This window comes from Protomyctophum bolini, assembly GCF_963924005.1.
Source record: "Protomyctophum bolini genome assembly, chromosome: 8".
In the NCBI taxonomy this organism is placed as follows: domain Eukaryota; kingdom Metazoa; phylum Chordata; class Actinopteri; order Myctophiformes; family Myctophidae; genus Protomyctophum; species Protomyctophum bolini.
Genome location: NC_137869.1, coordinates 26,782,234 through 26,795,282, shown reverse-complemented (window position 1 = coordinate 26,795,282; position 13,049 = coordinate 26,782,234). Strand labels below are relative to the sequence as shown.

Below are 13,049 nucleotides of genomic sequence, written 5' to 3'. Positions count from 1 at the left end.
AGCGCACGCACAGTCAGGCGCGCGCGCACACACACACACACACACACACACACACACACACACACACACACACACACACACACACACACACACACACACACACACACGCACACGCACACGCGTACACGTCTGTCTGCGCTGCCATCTGAGGGCAGTGAGGTGCTCGCAGTGCAACTATAATAGGCCTTAATACAGTGGTTCCCAAACTTTTTCATGTCTTGTCAAGGACCCCCAAATTGACACCAATTAGCCCACGGACCCCCATTTGAAAATATATGCCAGGGACCCCCCATAAGAGAAGATTGTTACGGCTATAGCAGCGATTCTCAACCTGTTTATTTTCAAGGACCCCCAGTTTGACATGCATTTAGTCTACAGACCCCCATTTAATGGCATTTCTATCTCTGGGACCTCCAATTTATATTGTAAAATCAATGTTATTTTAAGTCTGAGAGCGTACAAAATGGAACCTTATCATTTAGCTGGGTCCCCCCTGGAACTCCCTAAAGTACCCCTGGCGGTCCCCGGAACCAAAAAACAAAAAAAACCAATTGCAAATAAGCCGGACAATGTACATTCATTCTGCCTGTCATAAAAATCACATCATACTACCGGTATATCCCCAAAAATCAACTTTATTGTCACAGATAAGATACAGTATATAGCCTGCCCTATTATGTGACATTATGTATTCATGAAGTGGGTGAAATGCATGTCATAATTGTGCAAGCTCCATCATGTTTTTGCTTTACAGAAAGAAAGGTATTATGCATTTTCATGTCTTATACTACAATTCAGAACTATCAAGCATCAAAATGAAGACAAAATATTACTGTACGTAATCAACAAACTTGAAATTGCACATTGGTGAATCAACATCATTACATAAAATACTGACAATTGTGACTGCCACCATTGTAGTCTAACTGTCATTGGATATTTCATTGGTTCGACAACAATACACTGTACAATATACTGTAAGAATATATAGGCCTATATTATGTGTGTATATATATCTTTTGTTACAGTACTGCTGAAATCAAGACTGTACCAGGCAGCAGAGGGCAATGCTAATGCATGACATGGAAGGAGAGTGACCTTTAACCACCGCACTCTGATTTCTGGTGAACTATCCTCTTAGATCAACAACATAAACAAAGGTGCACACTGATGAAGGCCGGATAGCTGAAACGTCATATTTTTCATGTAGAAGAAAATAAAAAACTCACTCTTGCCACTGTGTGCGACCCAGGCCAGTACCTTTGTTTATATGATGGAAGGAGAGTGAAACGACTGTTAGTCTGTCTACTGCAGCTACTGGAGCTAGATTACCTGAAAATCCTGTGAAACAAGATATGCAATCCGTATACAGTGCTGTTTGGTTTCAATGTGGAGAGCAATGTGTAGTGTGTGCCCATCTGAAACCAGGTGAAAATAATTGATCTTCAAGCTGATGACGCTACTTGTTTTTCACCTTTTAATTTCAGGTGGGGAAAAAACACCAATTCCAGCTATTATTCTGCCTAGTTAACACATGATTTATGTAAAACAAAACTCCAGTCTCAGCTTGTGTTACCAATGCTATGCGTTGTTGCTATGCATTGTGTAAGAAGTCACTGCAGTTGATTTTGACGCCGTCCAGAGTCAACTTCCCCCCGCACACCACAGAGCCCAAGAAGGGATTGTCACTGGGGAAGAAGCCCATCACGTCCATGCCATCTTCCTCATCATCCTCTTCATTCTGCTCTTCTTCTATGCCTGACCTGTGCGACGACACATAGTCGACAGTGGTGTCCTGTGAATTGTGCGTGTAATCGGAGCTGTCCGATTCACGGGAGTAGCTCTTGATGTAGGACGTGTGCAGATACGGCTTCACCTCGGCCGGCTCCGTCACAGGGCTCAGCCTGTCCTGGGGGAGGACGAGGACTGAGGAGACATCAGTGGAGCTGCTGCTGCTGCTGCTCTCGACCTGCAGCTCCTCAACCTCCACAGTACTGAGTTCATCCTCCTCTTCCTCCTCACTCGCACTGGAGGTACTCAGCTGGAGCAGGAGGTTCAGTTTTCCCTGTTGGGAGCATACAGGGTTAAGTAAGGAAAGGTGAGGCCAGTCAAATCAAATCGTTTCTTCAATACAAAATGCATATCTTATAGATGTCAGGCGACACATAGTTTGTATGTCCAAAACTGTTACTTTTCAGGAAATTGGAAAAGAACCGTCGCAATTGATCAAATGGAGTTTTGGACTTAACCGCAATTAAACTTGGCGTCTCTATATAGCGGGGGACAGGGGGGAGCCAGTCATCCAAAATTTGAGAGGACCTATGATGTCATGACATACTTTTTATTTGTGTTTTTTCTATTTATTTGGTCATTTGGTCGCGAAAAATCCATTCCAAGGAATGGATTCAGAATCATGAAAACCCCCTAGTTGTCACATACTACCTAAAGTATGAAGAAATATTGGTCTTCTATGGTGTGGTATACAAAATGGACCTCTCATTCTGTGGACCTTAATGACCAAGTGAATGGAAAAAACACAAATAAAAAGTATGTCATGACATCACAGGTTAATCTCTATTCCTTGAGCTTTTGGGCTTGTGGCTCCCAGCTAATAAAGCAGATCTACAAGCTCACAACGTGTTGCAGCACGTAATGTGAGCTAAGCTTGTAGAGGTTTTCATGACATTGTCGTATGATGATGTATAAGAATTAATTAATAAATAAATACAAATAAAATATATATAACCTTATATATAGATATATAAGGTTTCTTCCCGACATAGACAATATAATGAATATGTACAGTATATTAATCCACACTATACCTTCTCTGTGGAACATTCTCTTGCCCATTTACTGTTAGCTGGATCTGGTACAGTAACTGGCATACAGCAACCTAAAATCCTACAGAACCTAGTGGAACAAGATGAGAATTAAAGATGAGAATAGTCTGCACACTGGTGATGCTGAAAAAAAACCTTTCGATCAATCAGATCTTCATCAGTCTCTTGTGTGTTACAGTAAAAAACTGTACTTTTGCTTGTCTTGCACCTTGTGTGTGCACTACCTTCCTCAGGTGAAGACATTTACCATTAAACATACAACACTTTATTGAGTATTCTTTGTTGTGTGGTTCACTTGTAAATGAGTGCGTACAATTCTCATCTATCTAGTAGTGCAGAACTAATGGAATGACAGTTCCACAAAGTTATAGGGACTTTTAATATTGTTCAAACAGTGTAAGGTTTGTCACTGTGTCCACAATACCTCCTCCGTAGTGCTGAGTTCATGCACAGAAGAACCATGAGTATGATGAATATGGCCACTATAACGGTAACAGGTGTTATTTGTCTCTTCTCTGAAATAGTGACAGAAGAATAAGTATTTAAAGCTAATGACAAGCTTACAAACAATGGATACTAATATCCTGTTACCTGGCTTATGTGTACACTAACATACACAAACAAACATGCAACTACATGTACATACACGTATGCACATTGATCAAGGCAGGACCCCCCCCCCCCCCCCCACACACACACACACACACACACATACACGCACAAGGCTATATAAAACATTGTGCAATCACAGTCTAAAACAAATGCAAGTGCAAAGCATGCATATATTTTGCACATGTATAGTAGTAAAATGAAGAATCAAGTGCTTGCAAAAATACAAAAACTATTACCATATCACTTGACACTTAAATTGTTGAATGTGATGTACGGATGTATTTTCTGACTAAACACAGTGTGTGTAATCAGTGTGTGCTCATTGTGAATATCTGCACCATCACTGCACTGGTTCATAAGACCACCTTTAATTGGTCTTAGTTAGCGCAGCCGCAGAGCACGAACTCTGTGCATAAGACAGCAGTGTGCCCTGATTGCACCAGACCACTGTGCATAAGACAGCAGTGTGCCCTGATTGCGCCAGACCACTGTGCATAAGACAGCAATGTGTCCTGATTGCGCCAGACCACTGTGCATAGTGTGCCCTGATTGAACACACCCAAGCGCGCTAAATAGGCACAAGATCATTTGGGGGGGTTCCAGCTGTAAAAAATTATGACTACATCGGTCAGAAGAGAGCAATAACCGTTTCTAGATAAAAAATAAGTGGGGGAAAAAGGGCCCTTCAGATGCATGAAATAGTTACAATAATAACTGTGGGACAAATGTAATCAGTAATCACAAAAATACCCCAGATTAAACAGAACTTGAAGAATACTTACGCTGGATAATAATGTTAATAACATCATCAGTACCTCGAGGGCCCTCTCCTTTGGCATTCCAACCTGTCATTTGCACAATATAGGAGCCAGGAGCCAGGTCCTTCAACGTATAGATCATCTCTGAGGATGGTATATGACCTTGAACACAAAATCATATGCACAGAAGAATATGGAGCTGTTACAATTTGCAGGCCCCTTGTCTCAGAAAGGGGACTAATCTATATCTGACAGTGAAGAATACTACTGGAGAAAACTGACCATTTATTGGTGCAGCGTGAAAGAGTTGAACCAGCAATAAATAACCAACACATCTCATTGTCTGCATCCCAGGAGCACCCACTACGACCCGACATGATGTATTAAGCGTTCCAATCAATCAATCAATCAATCAATCAATCAATCAATCAATCAATCAATCAACAACATTTGTGAACCATAAAAAAAAAAGATTGTTAGTGGAATAAGTGCTATTGTGTGACATCACTTTACTTACAGGGGGGAAGATCTTTGTTATGATCCATGTTTCTTAAGTAAATAGTATAGTTGCTTATGCATCCTTCTCGTTGGTTCCTCGGAATCTCTGTCCAGGTCACAGTTGCTGTGTCCCCATTATCATTGTCAACTTTGACCAGAGGCCCTCCTGTCGGAACTGTAAACCATAAGCATAACATTGATTAAAGCTGGACTATGTAACATTCGTCCTAAACCCGAAATTTTAATCACATGTCGAGGGTGGTTTAATCAACAGAGCCAAAAGTCAAAATTCCATTTTCATCCAAAGGGGGTGCCGCAAATGCGAATATTTTAAACGTTTGTTTTGCGAAAACATGATTAATTACTTACACATGATCACAGGGGCGACTTGACTGTAATTGGCTAGCTAAATCAGTGGGAATCAGTTTGATGTTAATTTCTAGTAAATAATAAAATAGGGAGAATGTTTGATGAAATGATTTCTCCCATACAGGTCAAATGGTATAAACACGGTTCAGTTCCTCTCGAGTCTTACCTGCGTCTGAAGTGCTGATATCCATAAAGGTAGTTCTGCCAACTGAGCCCTCGTAGAACACATAAACTGCTCCATCATAGCACTCAGATTTCTTCAAGTCTGCAGAGGAGGGATAGTACAAAAAGAGTCAACAGAAAGGGTGTCAAGGAAAACAAAAGACATTAGGGTGGGAAGTGGGAACCCATTCAGTTATGGTAATTGAATGTAACTGATCAGTGTTTCTTCCAATTTCTCGCTGCTAGCATTTTAAATGCATTAATTCAACAATATTATAGGTTTTTGACAAGTAAAGTCAAAATGTTGTCTTCATATGAGTTTCTACAATACTTTATGTATTTGGCTAATGGCTAACTTAGTGATGAACTCAATGAAAGATGTGGTTTGGATGTGAAATCATGAGCAGGGGTTGAATGGAGCATCCTCCTCTTTGTACCTGTGATGACCACATGATTGTTATCCTTGCCAAGTCTGACCCACTGCAGTTCTTTCTTCTTTTGATCTGCCAGGTACCACTCTACAAGATATCCAGTGTGCAGTGCTGTCATTTCAGGCTGTCTCCAGAAGATGTTGACGCTGCTGTTGTTTACAAACACATGGACACCCTGAGGGGGCTCACCTGGGAGAGGAGAGGACATAGAATAAAGGTGCATTACAACTGAAGTCGTGGTTCTTAACTTGACATTTCTGCATTCATATTTTATTATTTTTTTTTTTTTGTAAATGTCATGTCATGTAAATTTAGGACAGGAGGTAGCCTAATAAATGTTATTTCACATGGTACAAAGCTTGCACTTTTTTGAACATTATGAAGGCATGTCTCTGCTTATACAATTTAATAAATTGACTGGACTTGAATTAGCTACATACATCAGAGTGAGTACGTGTGCTGTGACGGTAGGAATCCACAGAGGAGAATCAAGTATACCTGTGTTTTTGTAAAGAGTGGAAATCTTGGCAGGCGGAGATTGGCCTTTGGAGTTATTGGAAAACACTGTCACTTCACAACTGACGCAGGACTCGACTGAATGATGACTGGCAGGATAAGGGAGGTACTTGTCTGTATAATGTCCTGTATCGGGGTTGTGCACTCTGACCGTGTATCCTGATATACTCGCGTTAGAGGCATCCACCCTCTGCCGTGAAAGAAACGTTTTCATTTTGTTATTTTCATAGAAAGAGTGAGTCAAGTCAAGTCTGCCACCACTTTCTGTCACAAAACTATCAACAATCTTGTTATTTGCACTTGGTGATGATCACATAAGGAGACACACAAGAAAAGGAACTGGCTGTATGTGAGAGACTAAAGGGAGAATGTCACTGTCTGGGAGGCTGTCTGCCCTGCAGCATGGACCATATAGATACTGTACATACAGTATACTGTATATCCAAAGGATGCATAGTGTTAAGGACCCAGGAGTTCTCCCTTTTCTTGTAACCTGAAACTGTTATGTCTCTAGTCTGGGTTTCACTTACCTCTCATACTTGTACATGTTAGTTTAGATGAGTGTATGTGCAATTGTGCATACAGTGTATGCCTGTGTGTATGTGGGGGATGGGGAGTATATGTGGTCTATTGTTGCACCTCATAAGTGGTTGAGAGCTGACCTTTAGTTTGTGTAGAAAATATGTGATAAGTGAAAACAGATCAGGGGGTATGTACTATGACTACGGCTAGGACACAACAAACCCACATATAGGCCTACACAGTAAATGGCCTACACAGTAAAGTAAATGGTACTTAGCAATTTTACCACAGTACAGTAAACTACTACACAGAGAGGGAAGGGAAGGGGAACAGAGACAGAGCACGCATGTACTGTGTCTGTGGCAGAGACATCCTCATGATACATTGGTGATCCATGTATTATACCAACTTAACATAACATTGCAGTGTAGAATTGTATGTGTATAGATGACAGAAAAAGTTCATCATTTAATATTGAGGAAGTATTGTGTAATATAGAAAGTTCCTGAATGCAGGAGTCAAGTGCACGGTGCACCAGTTAGTGACAGTCATGATGATAAATGCAATAACGTACAAGATTGTGCAGGGCCAGGGAGGTGTGTACTTTACTGTATGACTGGGACTGTTGGAAATAAAATGAATTGTTGCTCACCTTCCAGTGTACGGTTACAGAACTTGATTCATTGGAAGCTTTACAATACCACACATCCAGTTCTTTGGGAGCTGTAAAACAGTATAACTTTCAAATTGTCACACAAATAATAATGATAATACATTTTGTTACACTTTTCCGAAACAAAAGACGATATGCAGGCTCTCCATGAGATAGTTAAATAAATACATTTTAAACAAAAGGCTGGAAAACTAATTTTTCAGTAACAGACCAGACAAAACAGAAAGAGAAAATTAGCAAGCTACACTATTGTACAATATACAATATTGACTTGCACTATAAGTGACTAATACCTATCTCGCCCAGGTCACTCGATCTTGCAAAATCTTGCAAAAGAGTTGTTCAATGGATAAATAGAATAAAATTAAATAGATGTAGCTTAGGTACCACATGGTTGTTATAGTACCGTGTTCTAGTTTTTGACTGTGCTCATGTAATATTACATACAGTATAAGGCAATGTAGTATTCTTGTCTATTGATGTTTTACTGGTACATATCATTAAATGGAGCAACTTTGGTGAAGCATAAAATGAACAAACTTGGCATATCTTAAAAGCAATGGAAGACGTTTTTGGACATTGTTATTCCAGTATGTTACTGAAACATAATTTGTTAGCATCCAGCAGTTTCTACATGCTGAGGAGGACCCATACTCAACATGTCTAACATAAAACTTTGGTGTACAGGTGTACTCAACATGCCTGGGCTCACATTCTGGCATGTGGACTACAGTCTGAATGTGCTTCATCAGGAAGAGTGCATATACTGTATATAATATATGTCTATGTGCATGTGCATGTGCATGTGCATGTGCATGTGCATGTGCATGTGCATGTGCGCGTGTGCGCGCGTGCGTGTGTGTGTGTGTGTGTGTGTGTGTGTGTGTGTGTGTGTGTGTGCACGCGCGCGCATGTGTGTGTGTGTGTGTGTGTGTGTGTGCTTACCTTCCTCTTGAGTCGTGTTAGTCTTACTTTTGCTCCACTGACTCCACAGTCCAGTGCTGAACCTGGTTCTGGCTCTAAAATCATACTGAGTGATGGGCTCCAGAGAGGAGACCGACTGGACCCTCAACGGACTCATCTGCAAGTCACAATGCTTCTGTTATCAGTCTGTCATTCTCCTTCATGTACAGTATATGTTGCATGAACAAATTCAACCTTATTTCCATCTACCATTCTAGACCAATAGCAAGGCATTTTAATTACATTAGCCTGCAGTACTGTGTCACAGGTGTGGAGGAGGAATGGTGGTTTAATCTTAATTAAGTTGCATCTGGATGAGGCTTCCTGAAATGGAGTTTGCGAGGTTGCACGTCTGACAGTCTTCATGATGACCGAAACCACAATTCTCAATCAAATAAATGTATGTAGCAAAGCTATAATAGCAGTGAGCTTACAGAGTTTGAAAAGGTCTTCCATGTCTGTTGATTTGTGATCCTGTATTGCATCTCCAGGTATTGAGTCCTTTGAGCCTGTTCCACCTTGATTTCACAGCCCCGGGAAGAGCACTCAGCTGAGGCTAAAACAGGGGGTGATGGCATCACTGTGGAAACACAGAAATGAGAAAATAGTCAAACTCTGCTTTATATATTTTCCCCATCTAACTTTAAACATGCACATGAAGCTGTAATGTTTTCTGCCATTCTTTATATGCTGGACATGTTTTCCATCTGCACGAGAAGCACCTTCCATAGTGCCATCTATCCATTGCTAATTCCCTTAATCCTGCCCCTTATGTATATTGGACGTTTTATTATTATAACTGTGCATTCCTGCTATTCCTGCACACAAAAAATAAATAACATGCAATCGTGAATAAAGTTGATTCTGATTCTGAACATGAATGTCTAAGGCCACTGTAATCTAAAGCATGAATTCAAATTATGGGATTTGACTGAAAGACAAATACCAATGTTAGCGATTGTGAAGTTGTAGACAGTCGACAACTCAGAGCCCAGGATGTTGTGTGCATGGACCCACACAGAGATTCCTTGGACAGAGCTGTGCACTTTGAAACTGGCACTTGATCCATTGCTAGGGCTTTCATAGGACTTATGCTCATTTGTGTGATTTCCGGATATTGTCCTCACCCTGGAATACATGAGGTAGAGGTCATCACAGGTATAAGTGTCTGTTGTTTCATGATGATGTATGACATACATCATCATGCATGTATGATATTAAAATCAGCATCATATGAACACAAATTATTTCTCACAGCTTTTCTTAAAATGAGAAGTGTAATGGGACATTCCATTATGTTACCGGACAGGTTTGCGTGACTCATGAACTCCTTCCACGTTTCTCTTTCTCTTTGAAACTCACCACAAGTTGTTTGAAGTATTGAGAAAGGTGTCCTTTCCTCTATTCCAGGTACACACAACCTCTCTCACTTCACTACGTGTGACAAACTGGTTGCACTTTATATTGTTAGGGATGGCTGGTGAAACTATGCAAAGAGGAAAGGAATGAAACACAGAAAGATACAAATGCTTAAGGAACACAGCAAAGTGAGCAAACTATTTGAAGCTGTATTACAATATCCAGCTTGCATTACAACTGTATACCTTCTTGGTACAGTACTTCTTCTTTTATGTTCTTAACTTGCATCTTTAGCTTTTAACAGAACCAGCCCTCTTATTTCTGTTGCACACCCAAAGTTTGTTCTGAAACTTGCTTCGTGCAGTAATGAAAATGCAGAACTACAGTATCGGTTTTGTTGAGCTTGACTCAAGAGATGAAAAAAAAGTTTTGTGAATCATTACTCAAAATACTAGTCAGTTCTGTTTCAGTGAATCACAATGTAACAAAGCCAGTGGAGGACTGACAACATGCTCTATTCTATTAAACCAGTGTTTCTCCACTGCTTTGACCATGTAGCTATAAATGGCTCAATAATACTTGAACTACAGTAACACCATCTTCCTCTGTTGAAGTTGTTCTTTGCCTGCGATCCTACCAGAAGAACATCTGTTCTTGGAAATTGAGTCATTGTAAACAATCAGCAAAAGACAAAACCCACTTTTGAGTACCCACCCACTGGTTAACTCATTAAAACTGGGAAAGCTATAAGTTTATACAAAAATATCAGATAAACGTATAAGCTCATATGAGCGTGCATGTAAATCTGCTATGTTGAAAAATGTTGAGAACGTGTGCAAATTTTTGAATATATATATTTGTCTGCGGGGGTCGTTGACATGAAAACGTTTGACAACTACTGATACAGTATTTAGCAAAATAAGTTCAGCCTCAGGTGTAAGAAACCCTGTTTTAAAGATACAGTACTTACATGCTGTATGGATGTCTATTCCACAGGGATCATAATAATAACGATGTGGCCGACAGTTGTGACAACGACAGCTGTAGGTTGACGTTGTTGCATTCATCACATTGAGATACAGGGTGGACGAATTTAGATTTTTGTGGTCCATTTTGAGCCCGTTCTCCCACATTGACTTAATGCATGTGCCCTTGCAGGTAAAGGTGCAGTACACGGTCAAATTGGAGCCTCGTTGGACCAAATTCTTCACATTATTCACATTCTCCACACTGGACCATATGGTGCATGACTTTTCACCTGCAAAAAGTAGGAAGTGTTGACAATCTTGCAGTTATGCTGTTGTTGAGATGTCTAATGCTTACCAGTGGTGTAAACTGTGAAGTAACTATTTGAGGTATTTTGTTTTCACACAAAATTCAGTAGGCTACCTTTACTTCTACTTCTACTTCTAGTTTTTTTTATTATTATTACAAAACATATACCGGTACATATATCTACTTCAGCCCTATGTATACATTCCGGCCATTTGAAAATAGCCGATCTGCTATTTTCAAAAGATTTTTATACATTTGAAAACTTGTGAAACGGGACATTCTGCATAATGAGTACTTTCTAATTTTGATACCAATACTTCTTTTTTTTTCCTTAAAATTTTATCCCACGATTTTGTAACCCAGTTTTTCTTATCACCCAGTGCCAATTATCGAATGTAATCCTGGGCGCTACACTTCCTCTGCCAACCTGGGGGGGCAGCGGACTGACCTCATGCCTCCTTCTATGCATGAGGAGTCCAAGCTGCTTCTTTTCACCTGACAGAGGGGAATTTCCCCAGCCGGACGTAGCGCGTGGAAGGGACACGTTATTCCGACCAGTTCCTTTCCCCTCCATCAGGCGCCCCGGCTGGCCAGTGGGAGGTAGTTTTAGAGACCAAGATTACGGCATGTTTTTGTGAGGGTATCTACCCTAGGGGATACGGGGAGAACTCCACACAGAAAGGCCCTATCGCCAACCCCCGCCTCGGGTATGGGCACTAACTGTGCCACCGTGCCCCCGATACCAATACTTCTGTACTTTTACTCAAGTAAATTGTGAATTCCAGACTTTTACTTGTAACAGTATTTCTACATTGCAGTATTGATACTTTTACTTAAGTGGAAAAACACAGGGTTTCGCTCTTTTGACATGAGTGTTGGACAGGCTATTTAGGCAACAACATCAGTTGTATTGCATTTATGTAATTTGACCAGATCCAATTATTTAGTTCTATTTAAGGCATTCATCATTCTTATTTATTTACTTGAGAATCTGAAATTCACAGTAGGCTACACGGTCAACAGAAACGATTAGGATAATAAAGCAAGTGAATAGGCTTACACAATATACATAGTTTAACTTTGCATCAACACTTTGCAACATTTGACAAAGGATCACACAACCTGCCTATCATTGGAGCTCTCAAATCCACTTATACAGTAAACTAGGCTACAGGGGAGACAATAACTTACCGACACAAGACTGTACAGCCAGTACAGTGATGATAGTAATGACCCATGTGAAGGCTGTTGTAGTTGTAGCCATGAGTCATCGTCCGTTATAACGGCTTGCTATGTGTTCCTCCTCATATCCAGTCCATATTAATATGGTAGCCTATTCCCACCCAATTAAGTCGAAATTTGAACTTTAGCCTATGCATAAAAGTCTTCATAGCCTAAATATATCACAACAATGTGTAGCCTATATAGCCTACTTAAAAAGGTGATGAGGAAATTAGTTGCTGATAGTGAATTATAGCCCAGCCTACTAACCAAGATGTCCCATGATCCTATGACACTTTTGATAATTCAATTCGTTGAAGCTTGAGCTGGTTGTAAACTAGACATTTATTTACTTAGAGCAGAGCAGCAGCGTGTGTCTGGTAGTGAATGAAGTCCGCGTCTGTAAACGGGCAAGTTTCAGGAAATGCACCTGCAATGAGTTGATAACTTAAGGACTGTAATGGGGGTGGGGTGAGACCCCTTCAGGAAGTCAATAAATCAACATATACAGTACTTGGAGTTAGGTCTAGTAAAAGAGTAGACCTGTAGCTATTTTCAATCACTATAGGAGGAAAGCCACTAAATAGGTTAGAAATTGTATTCATAGAGAATTATAATATTCTATAAAATGTTGTGCTAATCACAACACATGTATATTATTTAACACTTGTTATCTTTTCTGAGTTATGGATAATTTTAACCTGCACAATCTTTAGTTCACCTAAGGAGTGAGTTTACACTGTAAGGGCCAAATACAACACAATGTCAGCCCATTCCATGTTTTTCAGATACTGCTTTTGAAAGTCCTTGTCCTTGTTGTTCTTAGTAGTGCAGATGATTTCCCAGT

General features: G+C 40.3%; 1 protein-coding gene across 1 annotated transcript; it reads right to left on the bottom strand.

Moving 5' to 3' along the window:
• Window positions 1-1,256: 1,256 nt before the first annotated feature.
• il12rb2 (interleukin 12 receptor, beta 2a) lies at window positions 1,257-12,294 on the bottom strand. Its single transcript, XM_080770645.1, has 15 exons — window positions 12,173-12,294; window positions 10,677-10,964; window positions 9,710-9,833; window positions 9,294-9,475; window positions 8,782-8,927; window positions 8,330-8,465; window positions 7,364-7,434; window positions 6,172-6,379; window positions 5,680-5,862; window positions 5,247-5,345; window positions 4,731-4,886; window positions 4,234-4,375; window positions 3,268-3,351; window positions 2,826-2,913; window positions 1,257-2,065 (listed from the first exon to the last, which is right to left on the bottom strand). The coding sequence occupies exons 1-15, from the start codon at window positions 12,243-12,245 to the stop codon at window positions 1,595-1,597; spliced, it is 2,451 nt and encodes an 816-aa protein (XP_080626771.1). The 5' UTR covers window positions 12,246-12,294; the 3' UTR covers window positions 1,257-1,594.
• Between the last annotated feature and the right edge of the window lie 755 nt (window positions 12,295-13,049).